Raw genomic sequence first — 16,212 nt, 5'->3', positions numbered from 1 at the left:
CAATTAAAGATCAGGGCTTGACTTGGCAATTTCAGAAAGTAAATTGCCAAGTCAATTTAGTAGATTTCAATCTCCTTAAGCCCCCCATTGTAGATTTATTTCTGTGCTTAGGGTCATTGTTACACTGTGTGGCCCATCTACTGTTTCAAATCATTAGCAAGTTAGAGAAAGACCAGTGTCTCTTCTCTGTTATCCCTCCTTGGATGCTCCTGATCAATAGTCTGAAATCGGATACTCATAAGTGCATTCAATATGTGTAGATCTATACCGTTAAACCCTGAGTTTGTCACCCTCTCAAGATTAGTTTGGTGCTCTTGCAGTGATCTTTACACCCACTCCCCTCAGGGGAAGGAGAGCATCAATTTATTCCATACTATATGCTGTGTCTGCATGACTGTGAGCAATCATACCTCGAAAGTATCTATTGTGAAGTGCCGAAACTTGACAGGGCATGACGTAAGTGACCTACATCTGAATGTCACCACACTAAACCAATTATATAACTTCCCTTTCATAGAAATCGTTTTCCTAGAGGTTCAAATACTTATGAAGAAGGTTGTTTGTGTTAGTTTTAATGCAGACTGGGTTCGCACAACAATTTGCATTTACACAAAATTAGAACCAGTTACAGGTTTTAATGTTGTGGCTGATTGGCGTGCGTGTATATATATATGTGTGTGTGTGTGTGTGTGTGTGTGTGTTTGCGTGTGTGTTTGCGTGTGTGTACATATATATAGTGTATATACTGAATCTTAGTTTTAAGATGCATTTGCAGCATCTTAACTACTGCTTTCATGGAATACTTATTGCTTTAACAAGCACTGGTAATAACACATATTTTATTCTGCTCCATTTTTCCAACACTGCAAGAAACCTTTTTATTTATTTATTTACATATTTTATGCAGTCATCTTAAATTTATTGATAGATTCTTTTTCGCTAACAAACCCTAAAACCAGATTAATTTGATGCCCTTGGTATGGAAAACACACACACACACACACACACACACACACAGACACACACACACACACACACACACACACAACTATTGTAAGTAACCTAAGACCTTATTTTATTGTTTCTTTCATGACTGAAAAATACAGTAGCTGTATTCATTATTGGGCCTAGAAGACAAATACGCACATACTAGCCGTAATAAGACAAACACAGATACGAGATTCTGCTCTCATCTTGTTCTTTTTTTTTTTTCTCTCCTCTTTATTCACTTCGAAGGAACGCAAGTACAATGTACAGCAAAGACACAGCACCAAGCAACGGAGAGCAGCAGAGTGGAAGAGATGAAGCTGCTGTGGAGGAGGAGGAGGAGGAGGATGAAGAAGAGGGCTCTGTACAGAGAGGAGTGGGGAAGGTGTAAGGGTCGGCCAGAGGTTGTCCAATCAGACTTCGGCACCAAGTGTCTTGGCTACAGCCAAGTGTCTGCTATTAATCACAGTCTGGTTATTACTTGTCAGACTTCCATTAGTAGGCCTTTTCTGGACAGAGAGAGGTAAGTTTGACCTTCCAGGCTGATCCAAGGATGATCTGAATATTTTTGCCTCTAGTGAACAATAGTGAGAGGGACTTCAGTGGGTTATGCTTGATGTTGTTGCAAAGCTCTCTTCCTTTATGTAACTGGTGCCCCCTAGTGTACATCAAACCCATGGCCATTAACTACTTGACATCTTCACAATCCACTGAATATACAGTACAAGGTATGCATGGCTGCATTATTTTTTTTTTTTCCGCACCTTCCAGTTTGACATCCATATCCATGAGATAACCATCACTTTAAAGGATTTGGCAGTAACATATGAAACACAACAGGAGTTACACTACGCATGTGAAACGTTAACTGTAAAGTTTAGTGTCTGAAAGCCAAAGGTTCACCTCGGTAATACTCTCATAAACTTGACATGATAGTTTTTCACATTGTGTTTTCTCAATTGAATTTATAACTTTCTCAATTTTGCCGCTGCATGGACTGATTTAAATACATGACTTTTGCATTAAAAAATTACTTTTGCAAGGAGGCAGGAATTTTGCAGGTAATATTAAAGACACCATAATTAAAGGAAAACTTTGCCATGTCAAGTTTACGCATTTGACTTTCTGGCATATAAAGTTGTTTCATACAAAATCAGAGTTTGTACAATTTGACTGCTACCTTAATTGGCACACTACATGTCTATGGCATCCCTCTAACATTCATATACCAAATCACACACAACTAAAAGTTCAAAGATGCTGCCCCTACTGTATATTTTTTTTATTTATAACACTGGACTTTGTTAGGAATAGTATTGGAAGGGCTCTGATGCATCATACTATTTCAGCACAGAGTCTTAAAAGACGCAGGAAATTTGTCGTAGCATAAACAGCTATGAGAAAAATCAGTCACCACAACTGAATGTAGGCTTTACAGGCCTATGTTATGTTCCTTTATGGGGAAATTGAATGAAAAGCAAACTTATATTTAAAAGATATATTAAACCGTTAAAGAGGTTGTAACTGAAGGACAAAACTGTGGCCGCTATGCTGTCATTGGATGAGGGGATTAACAAACAACTGGACGCATTGTGCGCTTGATATTTCCCACTTTTTCTAATGAATACTCTCAATTTTCTGGCAGTGAGCTTCATTTCCTTTTTACATGTCAGAGCTCAGATTTGACTTCAGATTGTGAGTAATTCGGCCTTTACATCTTTGTGCTTATTCATGGTGTTTCCTTCATGAACCTGGATATCATGAACCAATCCTTATGAGTTAATATCCATATTACTCAATTACAATCCAATAATGCAAGAAATTATCATGCAAATATTATCTCAAATACTGGATATATTGATGCAGAAGCCTGTTCTGCGACTTAAACAAGGGCCTGAGCCTAATCTATGTATCTACTACAACAAAAATGGCCAAAGTGGTATTATATCCAGCTGAATGCTGAAAACATGTCTAAAGGCTGGGAAACGTGACACACTGGGCTAACTCTGAAACATCAGCATGCTCAGAAACTACATCTGTACCATTTGACTAAATACAACAGGTACATTGTGTGTACTGACATCTCCTAATGTCCAGGGACATACGCAGAAATTCTGATTTTGATTGGAAAGTCCAATCAAAGTCCATCACAATGCAGCAGCTTGGATCTTGTGCTTGCATAGCTGCCACCTGCACATCGTGGTGAAATATATTGTACAGAGGTAAAATCTTAAGGGTTAGACAGACAGAGTTAAGTATGGGGATCAGACTAGCTTTGAGTTTAGTCCTTAACAAACACTTGAACAAACACCACCAGAGGACCCTGTGGGCACAGCCTGATCCTTTCCAATCAGTGTATCCTCATCAGTCAACGTGATGGGGGTGGGGCAACGCTCATTTGTTCATTTTACTGGCTATGCAGGAGTGAAAACCCTGCTTCACTGGATGCTTTAACAGCACTGGAGCTACGTTTAATGGATTCTTATTAAGTACAGCAGGACGGACATTTAAAAGACACTCTCTCTGTGCATGGTCATTTTTTCACATATTCCTAATTTTCCAAATGATACTTTCTGCATGGGATGGGTACCGACATGACACGGGACTCTGGATTATTCCACAGTGGGAATGAGTGCACAGATTACCTAAACAAACCCTTTCTACGCCAATTCCCTTTGAACTCTGAGTAGCACTGAAGAAAGGGGTTTGAATATATAGGCCCTGAGAGCTTTGCAGGGAATTTACTTGGATTATCTCTTTAATTGTTCTAGATATCTGGAATCATGGTGGCATACTGTCAACCAATCAAAGACCACCAATGATGTTTACTTTTTTTGCAGCATCGCCGCCAAACCACTCCATTACACGTGAACGATTTCAACAGTGAAATGTTTGAATGAAAAAAAAAAACAGAAGGATTTGAAAGGAGTCCTGGTTCGTGTGTGAACATGAACAAGAGGCTCCATTTGAGCACCACTGTCAGTAATCTATCAGTCAGGATGGCGGGTGGCAATTTCAGGTCGGGCACTGACACTTCTGGTCCAAAGGGGGGCACTCTTGTCTCAGCGAATCAGGACTGCAGATCAAAAAGAAGAGATAAGTCAACCTTAAATCCCTGAACCCCAAAGGAGGTTGTGAGGCTAAATCTTGGCCAGTTATTATCTTTTGGATTCAAGATGGCACCTGTACCTCTGATGTGCTGTGTCGATCCTCAGTGGACGATTCTGTTTCCCTGACAACGACTGCCTTGGTCACCTGCATGTCTGGATGCTGCTGCTTGGCTTCCTGGATTGCAATAGCCAGAGCCTGCAAGCAAAGAGTGAACTGTGTGTTTAAACCTTGAGTACTTCATACAACTTTTCCAAAGATTTCTGTTCATTTCTGTGTTTTACGGCCCCTGACTGAATTCCAGTTCAAATTTGAGACAATTTCTATGCTCGTAGATGGAGCTGAAACAATTAGTCTATTGACATAAAAATAATCAGCAACCGTTTTGATCACTGATTAATAATTTCAATCATTTTTCAAGCTAAAACAATGGAAAAAAAAGCCAGATATTCTATGGTTCCAGTCTGTCAAATGTGAGGGTTTCCTGCTTTTCTGTGTCATATATTATTTTAAATTGAATATCTTTTGGTTTTGCACTGTTGGTCAGACAAGACATTTTAATGTCACGTTGGACTCTGGGAAGTTGCCTTTTTTTCCCACTGTTTTTTGACGTTTTATGTTCTAACAATCAATCCAAAAAGCTAAAGCCAGATTCATCGATAATGAAAATAATCAGTAGCTGCAAGTCTAAGACATTTTTCTTTGAATATTCCATTTATTCAAGTCATGTCTTTGCTCAGTGTCTGAAATTACTGAAGTAGGCTAATCTTGATCTGATCTGAGGTAGGCTAATGTTTGCAAATATATATGCATGATAGACTGTATGTAAGACTGCAGGGCTTAAACCTTGACTTTTTGTCATATCAATGTCTAAATTTAAGGATATTAAGGGTTTACATGAAACACAGATTATAAATACTCCCAGTACCAAAACAATAAATAATCAGAATACACGATTATCGGTAGAAACATGTTTCTTATCAGCAACTAAAAAACCCAAGCCAAAAACTGTTAAACACTGTGCACATGGTTCTTTTGACTTAACTGTTTCAGCCACATTTCATTTGTCCTTTTCAGCTCACCTGCTCTTGGTCTACATCATCGTCTCCTGTGATTATGATCCTCTTCTCGATCCTGGTCTCTGAATATCCTCCTTTCACCGTCTGCAACACACAATGGGTTTTCTTTTAACCTGTTACCAGGCACCCCTATTTATGTGCACAAGCCCAAAAATAATATACCCAAAATAAAAACGTGTCTCTTCTTCAGCCCTTTCCATTACAGTCATATAAACCTGGTCTCATTTGAAAGGCACCTCTTTCACAAACAACAAAAGTCAGAATGAGGATAAAAGATACTGAACCAAAGTTACAGAGGCAACAAACATGGTTTTTTTTTTTTTTTTTTGGTCTTGCCTATGTTTGTTATTTTGTTTATTCCTTTTTTTTTTGCATAAAAAAGGAAACATAAGGCTAGTAGTGCTATTTGTGTGGTATACAGACTTGTGGCCATAGCTATAGCTGGGTTAACGGCTTTGCAGTGATATGATGATCCTAAAATGCTTTGCACAGATAGACCTAGAGCTTTCAAACAATGTATAATTTTTTCAAGTCCACCACATTGAGTCCACTACAGACCAAAACACACCTGAGGCAGTGCTACCCAGGCCAAAGACTCCCACGGGTGAGACAGTGTATTTTAAAAGGTTAACAGCCTGCATTTAACTGTATTGAGACAGTTCATGCGTCATGCTTTGTATGTTTTATTTAAGCATCTCTACCTTGGTGACGTGGGTGGTTGCTGAGGTAACATTTTCAGTGACCAGGATGGGCGACCCTGCCGCCTCTCTTCCAAGACTGCCCATGTGCACCTGAGAAAGCAACAGCCAGAAGCATTAGGTAAATACTGTAAACAAACAAACAAACAAACAAACAAACAAACAAACAAACAAACAAACACACACACACACACACACACACACACTCATCTTTATGGAAAACACCAGTAACACTAAGGCTTTTTTGATATTTTAAAGTCAGGACATGAATTGATTTCTTTGGTCTTTGTAAGTAGGTTTAAACCCTGGAGAGCAGGACTGAGCGTGCTGCAGGTTGAGTTAAAATTGGAGAGGTCCTTCTGTTTGTACTCACAGGGGATACACTCTGTCTCGAAGAGTATGAAACGTCACTCATTGCAGCAAAACCGTGATCCTGAAATAGAGGAGTTCATTATGCGACTTGTTTTTATTGTGTGTTCTTAAAATATTCTTCTTCTTGCAAAATATGTAATTAACCTGATCTGTGAACTCCACGATGGTTGTGGTGACCTCTGACCCGTTGGGCTGAGTCTCCGTCCTGACGTCCGTCTTCCTCACTGTCGGCGTGGGCATGACATCGCTGGCCTCCCTGCTCAGCGGCGTGACGGCAGGGGCGCGACTGGCTTCTCTGTGCGACTGCTCTCTGTCCGCTGACGAAGACACTGGCACTGACCTCTTGGGTTTTTTGGGAACTACAGGCTTGAGAGAAAAAAAAAAAACAAGATTTAGTTTTAACACATGCTTTGCCTTTTACTTAAATTCATTAAAACAGGGCTTCAAAAGGGCAGAGTTAGAAGCACTTTGCTTGCCAAAATGAGGATATTATATAAAACTTCTGATGCATAGATATAAACACAAGGGCACGCAAAGCAAAAGACAAACATTAGTGACTGCAATGGATCATACAGATTAGCATTGTGTTTCAAGTCAGTGCTTAAGAGATGTCTTATCGTCTTTTTTCATTACCCTTCAGCGCTGCTTTATAAAGACCATTAAACTTGAAACATATTGCTTGTCTACATGTTTCATTACAGCCACTGACTGTGTCTTTTGTCTGCTCTTTTGTTAATTTCAGTGCGTCAGAAGCATCAGGCATCAATTCTGTATATTCAATGCATTATTTTTAGCACTAGATCTTTACATTGTACAGCTTTTTGACAATTCAAATCATAAACCTAAATGCAAGACTAACAACAGACCCGGTAAATTACATTTCTGTGAAATCGGTGACCAACACTTCAGCTGTACACCACAATTTGTTTTTTTCATTGGAACCACAGTAGAAATATTGTCACTGCTCTATTTCTATTATGTTCACAGCCATACTCACCTGCACTACAGTTTGACTGAAAAGGACTAAGATTTATATTTTTAGGTGCCTAAAAATAGTATAGTTCTTTTCACCTGCCAGAACGAATCAAACAAAAGGAACAGAAGCTTTTAAGTGCTACAAACACACTTGAAATGAAAACTTTGGTCTACCTGAACATCGGAACGTTTGACCTCTAGTCGGACTTCATCAGCCTGAACATGCTTGGCCGGAGGGCTGCTGCTGGCTCCTCTGGACAGAGGAGCTGATACTAACGGAGAAGGTGGTTCAGACGGGCCCTGCTGCTGAAGTAAGTCAATGCCTAGGCATAGACCCCCATCAGGTGACAGGTCCCTTTCTCCCAGCTCTGACATGCCCCTGGAGAACTCCTCCATGCCGGTGTGCAGGTCTGTGAGGACGGTGAAATCTACTTCGGCCTCCAGGCTGGACGTAGAGCTGACCGTGATGCTGGAACATTTGCGCTCGATGCCCAAGTGGGTTTCCTTCAGGTACAGGATCTCGTGGTCCTGGTCATCCTCTGATACAGAGCCCAGACGTCTCTCCCATGGTTCCCTCTTCAGAAAAGACAGATAACACATTAATATAGTTCAAAACCCAATCAGAACATTTGCTTATATAATCAAAGAATTTTAGCTACGGCAAAAATGTATTTTTGTGTTTCTCTACGAATCAGAATTAAAAATGTCGGCCTGCTGCCAATAATTACTGATGTACATAAAACACTCAACTGCATAAGAAAAACATTTATAAATTAGATGTAGTCATTGTCTAGTGTTAGCAGATTAAAATATTGCATTTTGAGTTTTGGTGGTGGGGTCCCTTCCATTAGCAATGAATTTACAGACTATACTTTTAAGGAAACCAGACTAGAGAGATCATTTACACATTTTGCACATAAAAACAAACACGCAAATGAAAACATCATGAAGAAGAATGAGTTCAACAACTAAGTCTAGTTTGTTTACTCATTTCCAAAATAGTGGCTAAAAATGAGAAAAAACAAATAAGAGACTGGTGGAGCTGAGGGATGACTTACTAAAGCTTCGCCGAGAGGCTCCTCATGAATAGCAGGTGTGGGAGGTGTCTCCTATAGAACAGAAACAATCAACAAGAAAAGGTTAATGTAAAACTAAATAAAGAATGTGTCAATTCATAGAAGTGACAGCCACAAACAATAATAACTATCTACACTGTAGCTAATATATGTATTTGTATCAGAAAAGGAGAGCAGAAACAGAGTTAATAGGTCTTCTCTGTCGTTGCATCGATTTTGTATTCAACAGCGACACACAGCTGATTAAAGCAGTAATTTTTATATTTAGGAAAAAAAAAAAATTTAACCCTGTCCTCTACTCAGTTTTTGAGCTAATGGCTTTCACTGCAATATTATTTATAAAATGTAAACACTTGATTCGTCCATCAACCTTAGGGGTTACGTCAAACTTGAGCACTAAACACAGATATGAGAATTCCAAGAGACTCTAAAGCTTAAAGCTACTGTCAGAAGCATGCACAAACGGTATATTTCACAGGCTGACATCATTAAAAATGACCGCAAGTGCAATGGTAATGCCATGCACTGAAAAGTTTGAGTTTTCATAATCCCTTTCAGGAAAAAGGTATTCATAATCGTAAATGTGGCATATGAATGCCTAAGCCCTGAAGAGGTTTGGCAGCTCTGTAGCCTGTGATTACATCAAATCGCCTTTTTCATATTCTGCTATTGCTACAGAGGTGCCAAGGCAGAACATTTGGCTCAAATGCCCTTCTCAGCATTTTATAAAAAGGACTTAAATAAAAGAATAAAAAAAAAGATGGTGGAAAGGTCTTGCGCTCCTTGCAACAGCAGCCACCTTTATTCTGTGAGTATGTTGGAAGGAGAGACCAGGTGTTAACGTGACAAGTTGAGGGGGGATAAAAGGGACGCCTGAAGCTTAAGCAATGGGAACTTTGCTTAAAGGCCCGCAGGGTTCTGAAATGGCCAAGCAGATGTCAAGCTTTGCGGAGAGGGAACAGGGGAAAACAAAGAGCTCCCTGGGCCATGGACGTGAACTGAGTCGGTCAATGATGCGATGCGAAGGAACGTGGACTTTTTCATACACATGAACCACATGAGTTCTGAAGTATGTGTGATTTTTTTTGTTTTTAGATGGTAAAAACAAGATTTGCACGACATCGTCTGAAGCTCATGCAATGCTTTACTTTCCGATGATTTACAAACAGGTTAGGGGGCAGGTGGTTTACCGCTTGCTTCCTCTTGGCCATTTCTTGTGTGGGCATCCTGTAGTGGATGTGACTATTATCGCCATTGCTCTGTCTCTCTCGGGACCACTGCGTTTTCAGAGGAAGAGTTCGAGGGGGAGCTGTTGGGAATTTGGAGCTAGAAAAGAGGTTCTCTTTAAACTCTGAGTTGTTTTGAAAAAGATCTTCATGTAGCATGCCTCCTCCTCTCGTCCACTGATTTTGCCCTGTTGTATCTCTGCAGCCTCTGAGCTCCTGTTGTCCAAATAAATCATTCTTTCTCTGCTGATGTAGTTGAGTTTGCTGCTGATATGACATTGCAGCTTCACTGTGGTATTTGGTGGCTGCTATGTTTTCCTTGACAACATCTGCAATTTGCAGTTCAGTATTATCATCTAGTCTCCTTCCTGCCTGACAGGATCCATCTTTTGATTTTATCTTCTGTACGTCCCCAGCCGCACCAAAGACACCTCTATCAGACTGGCTTTGAGTTTGAGGGTTTACAACATCTTTGTTCTCTTTATTCAAAGACTTCTTTGATCGCTGTGGCTTGAGAGGGACTATTTTGGTGACTCCTGAGTGTGACTTCCCAGTTTTTTTACAATCTCTCACTCCCATAGGGCTTGGGTCTTTTATTTTCCAAGTCTCACAATGTCCTGCATCACTCTCAATTCTGTCCCCGTTGCCCTTTGGGAGAGAATCCACAGCCACCGCAGTTTCAAAGTTCTTTGGTCTCTCTCGATGAATGTTGTGGTCATACTGACAATGCCTCACATCTCTGCTGTTCATTACACTCCTCTGTTTGTCCGTCGGAGATCCGTATCCATTTTCTTGAATGGCATTCCTTGCTAATACAGAATCATGATACCTGCTAGTTGCTAAGGTATCATCAATGGGGTTCAAATCTATTACTCCTGTAGCTGTAAAGTCTGTTTCTTGTTTCAAAGACGTTCCGGGTCTAGTTCTCAAAGAGTCCCAGGGTGTTTGACAAGTGTTCATATTTGTTTCAGTCCAAGATGCAAATATGTTTCTACCCATAGAAGAGATCTTACTCTTTTCACCTTTAGAGTAAGTATCCAGCGCTCCTTCATAAGCGTTCTGCTTGTCAATCAATTTTCCATCACCGGTCGCCTATGTTGACATAGAGTAGACAGTTGCATTAGCCTAGCTAGGTACACTGCTCTTCCATTTTTGAAATCATAGTTACCCCACTTAAATACTGTAAATCACTGCTTTTTTCTAATTTTCTGTGTTTTGGCTCAGTGGGTTCTAAATTTCGACAGAGAGTATTAAAAGTACACAGGATGGGAAAAGGCTGACCAATACAGCATTAAAAATAAAAAAAACTAATGGTAGTTCAGTTAGTACAATAACTTGGGAGCAGGATTTTGTTCTTACTGATTTCCGTTCAGGGGTTCCTCCAGGAGGAGTAGCTGAGGAGAGACGTTTCTCCCTCTGGGCCATCTTGCTGTTAGGCTGCCTCAAAGCCCTCTTCAGCTCATTGATGCTCGCCTGGTGCTTTTGTAGAACATCTTCCGGCTTATCCAAGAATTGCTGCTCACAAAGTGAAGGGCACATCAGGGGCACAAATTAATATCAGTTACAATCCTAGCTCTAAATCTGTTAGATGGTTACAGTTGTATCTACTATTGAAAAAAATGAACATGGAGGTTTTTGATTTGATATTTTATACTCTAAATCTGTTGTGTTGGGGTTGTGTCCATGAGTGTCTGTTTTCTGTTTTTTGACAGTGCTATAAGGTGAATTACGTGCTGCACCACATGGTTGACAATAGATGTCCTAATGATGACCAGAAACAGATAAAGACCTCATTATAGTTCACAGAGATCGTAAATATTAACATTTATAACATTTTTTTCTTTTACCTTGCAGCACTGTAGAAAAAAAGAGATCCAGTTAAAGTTAAGTTTAAAAATCTCCCAATTACAGGAACAAACTATTCAACTGAATATTTTCCCAAAGTACTTTACTGTCTCTGCTCTTTTTTGAAAAATACATCTTAGACATTATCATAAATAACCATTTGCACCCCCAAACTGATTTAGGTTTGTATTCATCCACTAGTCAGAGGCTAGACAGATAACAAATAACCAGATAACTTAAATAGTAATAGTGCTCAGAAAAAAATAAACTGACATGCACAAATATGATACTACAGAAATAAAAAGAAAGTAGTGCACCAAATCATTAAATGTGCTGTAGAAAAAATAAACTGAATGTTTTAACATGAACTCTATTGCTGCTGCTGTTTACTGAGCTTTAAAAGTGTCTGACAGTCACGGATATGAGAAAATACAGCACACCTGCTAGGGGTCACACACAGTACATGCCAAAAAAGAGAGGACAAGCAGTACCTCCTGTTTGGGCCGAGGGATGGCCAGATCCTTGTCCAATAGATGAGGGAGCCCAAGGTGGGGCAAGTGAGATGAAGTGAGGGGTGAGCAAAGCAGGAGGTTGAAGGATTTGGGGCAGGGGGGGAACAGATGCGTGCAGAGACAAAGAGGTAAAGTGCTGCAGGTGAGTCAAAAAGGCAGGCAGCCAGATGGACAGACAAACAGAAACTGTTGACACCACTGGGGCTTTGGACTAAGACCGTTAAGCCATTTAATGTTCTGCCAAGAAGACAGGGACAATCCATTTCAGTGTGAACCAACCGATGAATAATGCAGACATGTATTGACTGAATTTAAATGCTTGGACAGTGGGATTATTATCGCACCATCTCATCATACTTTTTCATCCCAAGACTACAAAACCACAAATTAACAGATCCTTCCTTTAGTGACAATTGCAATGCCAATATTTCCTCCATACTTCATGATACTACCACACACTCCTGCACGGGAATAATATGAACTAGATACACTGGAATATTTCTTTACCACAGAAATAAAAAATAAAATAAATTTGTGTATCTTTACATCAAACACAACAAAAGAAAAAAAAATTAAACCAAATAACTAACAAATAATGAGATTTTTACACATCTCAGCTGGAGAACTAGGATTCACTAGGATTCATTAAAAACCGATTCACTGAATCATGCACAGTGCTTAAAGGGCATCTTTTTATTCTGCTAATAACAATCCATCCCTCTAATTTCACACAGGGACACACGCTCTTCAACATGTTGACATTTGAAAAAAAGGAGCTTTTTTCCACTGGAGTTGAACTGTTTAAGTCAATCTGGATAAGAGCTAAATGCCTCTGAAGAAAATCTAATATGAATTTCCACTGAAACTATTTCCCAGTGGGCCGACAGGAAAAAAGAAAAGGAAGACCCTGAATAAATGTATATTAAAGATTTCGTGTCTATTCATCTGAAGATCGATTCATGCAGTTCCCATGGATTATACCATACCATGGAATCCTGGAAATCGTGACATGAAAACAAATAACATCCCCTCCGGAGACAAACAATCAAATAAAGGGCAGGCGGTGCTTAACAAACAGAGTACAGATGCATGATCTATAACAACCAAAACCACACAGATACAAACTAAGGTCCAAGGCCAAAATACCTCTGGCTTTGAATCTACAGGCGAGCCTGCCTCTTCACTCTGCAGGAGAGGACAAGGTGGAGGACAGAGAGGTCAGAGAAAGAGAGCCGGGGTTACAAAAGAGATTTAACATTAAAGCAACGAGAAGAGAAGAACTGTTAGAGGCAGGATGCTGGGTTGAGAAATTAATATCTGCAGCAAAGAGGTCAAATTAAATCTTGGGAGGCAATTTAAGAAATAGTGAGTAGAGAGAAATCATACTGAGAAGTCCTTTAAGACTGGTGAGGAGCAGAAAATGGAGGAAATTAAGCTACGGAGAAAAAAAATGTTGAAGAGGAATGTGAGAGAGAAGGATGAGGAGTGTTAGTCAAAAGTTTATGAGGGATTTTTCTGACTCAGGGCGCAGCAAAAGTGCTATGTAATCTTTCAAATGAACCAAAGGAACTGCTTTTGCATGATCCTCCTTTACCGTCCTCAAAAGTGTGATTTAGTTTTCACACTTGCAATATCTTATACCTTGATTTCATTTGCATTTCTATCTGACAAGGCTGTGGCTCAGTAAAAGCTTCCCTCTTCTAAATGATGACATGTAATTTCTTCATACTGTGCGTACTAAAACGTTTCAGCCTTTTCTTTAACAGCTATGTATCAAGGCAACAGGCGCTGCAATGAGCTGCAGGTTTCTGTGTATATGAACAGCATCATATCCTCTCATCTTGTACCTTGAGCTCTAAAGCCTTGGTGGGTGTTGAGGTGTTGTCGCCCCATGGCTGCTTCTGATCTTGACCTTCATGCTGCTCCAGCTCTTGATCTGTGTACTGGTCCTGGTCTTGGTCCTGATAGTGGTACTGATCGTGGTCCAGATCCAGGCTGCCCTCTTGGTCCAGGTCTTCTCTGGACATGAACTGTGTGCGTTCACTGGAGCTTCGCTGGGAGAGCTGGTCCGTGCTATCACCGAGAGCTGAGGCTGGTAAAATGATAAGGGGAGGGTAACAATCAACCACGGACCTTTTAGGAGACAAGAAGTTAAATACTGCCTTAAATCCTGTTCTCAGAGATTTGGCAGGCACTCTCTTCACTTTGAGGTCCATAATAAAACATCAATAAGTCCTGTTGTTGACATATTTTCACTGTGGGAGAGGGGAAGACTATGTCTTCATGCCTACACTGCTATCCATCCATCAGTCCATCTTCTAACCTGAGGGGCTGGAGCCTGCCTCACATAACATCATCCGGAAAACACGAGTGAACCTCAGGGTAGACACAGTCAGGGTACTCACTTCCATCAATGCTTCGAGGCAGCATGTACCTCTTGCTCACGGACCGATCGAACTGTGGGGCTGGCCTGTCAATCAGAGCGCTGGCCTGTCTGGTCTGGGCTTGGGTTCGCCCACTGTAGCGGAACTTGGAACCAATCACCAGGAAGCCCTTGGGAGGCGGCTCTGGAGAAACCAACCTGCAGGAAGATTCAGTTTATGTATCTACCACAAATACTCAGGCTCTGCCCCTTGTTGATATCGTTTACTTAATTACACTATTTAGAATTTGATAAAGAAGATTGAAAGGGGTATCACCTTATTTTCCTGGTCCCTAATTTCCTAATAACTTTCTGTTAAGTTTAAGTCAAGTTAAGCTAATTATAGGGAAAATAGAGGAAAAGTTCTACGACAGCTGTTGGGTTTAGTTAGTAGTCTTGACTTTAAAGGCGGGCATGGGAGGCGCTGGGGGGGGGGGGGGGACTGCTGTAGCCTACCCCTAGGATAGTTGTAGGACCACCCCTAGCACCACAAAGAGATTTCTGTGGTTTATTTATAATTTTTAATGTGTGAATAATATGATTTATAATTTGAAAAATGAATAAATACATGTATAAAACAAACCGATTATTTTTAGACTAAAAAACATAAAGCCAACACAGCTGATCTTATTGGAACAATGAGAACAGCCCGCATTCAACTTTTGACCTTACTTCCACTTCCTGTTAGCAAAAGCGCAATTTTTTGGCAATGTAGCAGTAGCAAAGTGGTTATCATAACGGGTCGTTTTTTTTTTTACTCCGTAAACGTTTGTGTGTGGAAACTCAATCAAAACGTGGAAAGTAAAGTGACTGCTAACCTAAGAGGGCTAAAATAGGTGATTTTAATAGGTCTCTGCCCATGGCCCGTCACTATGGAATCAGTGAGGAAAAGTTCGCCGGCTACTGCAATGAAAAGAAGAACAGGGACATACTATCACCAGCACTCCGGAGTTCCCATCCCTCACCAGGCCGCACAAAGATGCATTTATAGACGTGTGCGATCTGATATGCATATCTCTGACACTTCCCGTCACACCAGCAAGCTGTGAGCGCAGTTTTTCTTGTCCGCGTCGTTTAAAAAAAAAAAATACTAGAGGAACAGCAGTGGGGCGTCTCCAACCAGTTACCTGGAACTGATGGCTATAAAAACTGAGGTAACAAGGGCCGCCGACAGTGACAAAAAAAAAAGATGAGTTCTCATTAAACCACAACAGACGCATTTTTTTTTTTATGAAGATGTCTAATGGTAAGTGCATGAATTTTCTTTCATATTATAAATTTAATGCATTTGGTGCTTGAGGCACAAAGTCTGACTCCTTATTGTTCTCTCTGTGCGAGTGTCATTCATATAACATTAGGTCTATGGAACGGAATACTGTTAATTCTTTAGCGGCTGCTCATCTCAGGAGCTGGGCAGCGAGCGGCTGAGATGAGCGCCAGTCTCACCCGGTGTGAGGGGTAAATCTCTCCGAAAACGCCAGAGCAAATTTTCAAACAGGCATTGTCTGGATAAACCGACCGCATCTTCGAAATCTAAGAGGTTACTTTCTCAATTGAAAGAAATTTAAAAACTTAGTGAAGTGATATGATAGCCCCTAGGGTGAAAATTGTCACAGCCTGGAGGCTGGCTCAAAATCTCCGCTATTGCCGCTGGTTGGCACGCAGTGCATTCTGGGACACTTAGCCGACCCAAGTCCACACAAGTCAGCTCCCGATGCATCCTCGATAAAACGAGCGAGAACACTTCCGGATATCTGATCTCTACTGGGCTAATATGGCCTCGTTAAACATCAATATGTCATTTTCACACTTTGATTTTTGTAAAGACAGACGAGATATGAGGTTGTAGGCAGATTTTGTTACCTTCGGACAGACCAGGTTCTTCCCATCTCAGGTGAATGACAAAACCAAT

General features: G+C 40.6%; 1 protein-coding gene across 1 annotated transcript in view; it reads right to left on the bottom strand.

Annotated features, from left to right (window-relative positions):
• Positions 1–3,889: 3,889 nt before the first annotated feature.
• The window catches only part of si:dkey-178k16.1 (band 4.1-like protein 1), a 39,830-nt gene continuing 27,507 nt past the window's right edge, over positions 3,890–16,212 (bottom strand). Inside the window, exons 11-25 of the mRNA XM_040153163.1 lie at positions 14,284–14,459; positions 13,726–13,970; positions 13,025–13,063; positions 11,858–11,887; positions 10,881–11,036; positions 9,846–10,613; positions 9,486–9,788; positions 8,278–8,328; positions 7,394–7,795; positions 6,389–6,610; positions 6,246–6,305; positions 5,876–5,965; positions 5,178–5,258; positions 4,177–4,293; positions 3,890–4,063 (exon numbers count right to left, since the gene is read on the bottom strand). Of these exons, the coding sequence (XP_040009097.1) occupies positions 4,058–4,063; positions 4,177–4,293; positions 5,178–5,258; positions 5,876–5,965; positions 6,246–6,305; positions 6,389–6,610; positions 7,394–7,795; positions 8,278–8,328; positions 9,486–9,788; positions 9,846–10,613; positions 10,881–11,036; positions 11,858–11,887; positions 13,025–13,063; positions 13,726–13,970; positions 14,284–14,459 (2,746 nt within the window). The 3' untranslated portion in view covers positions 3,890–4,057. The remainder of the gene's footprint in view (positions 4,064–4,176; positions 4,294–5,177; positions 5,259–5,875; positions 5,966–6,245; positions 6,306–6,388; positions 6,611–7,393; positions 7,796–8,277; positions 8,329–9,485; positions 9,789–9,845; positions 10,614–10,880; positions 11,037–11,857; positions 11,888–13,024; positions 13,064–13,725; positions 13,971–14,283; positions 14,460–16,212) is intronic.

Source organism: Xiphias gladius, chromosome 18 (genome assembly GCF_016859285.1).
Source record: "Xiphias gladius isolate SHS-SW01 ecotype Sanya breed wild chromosome 18, ASM1685928v1, whole genome shotgun sequence".
NCBI classification, from domain to species: Eukaryota; Metazoa; Chordata; class Actinopteri; order Istiophoriformes; family Xiphiidae; genus Xiphias; species Xiphias gladius.
This window is presented reverse-complemented; position numbering and strand designations above follow the sequence as displayed.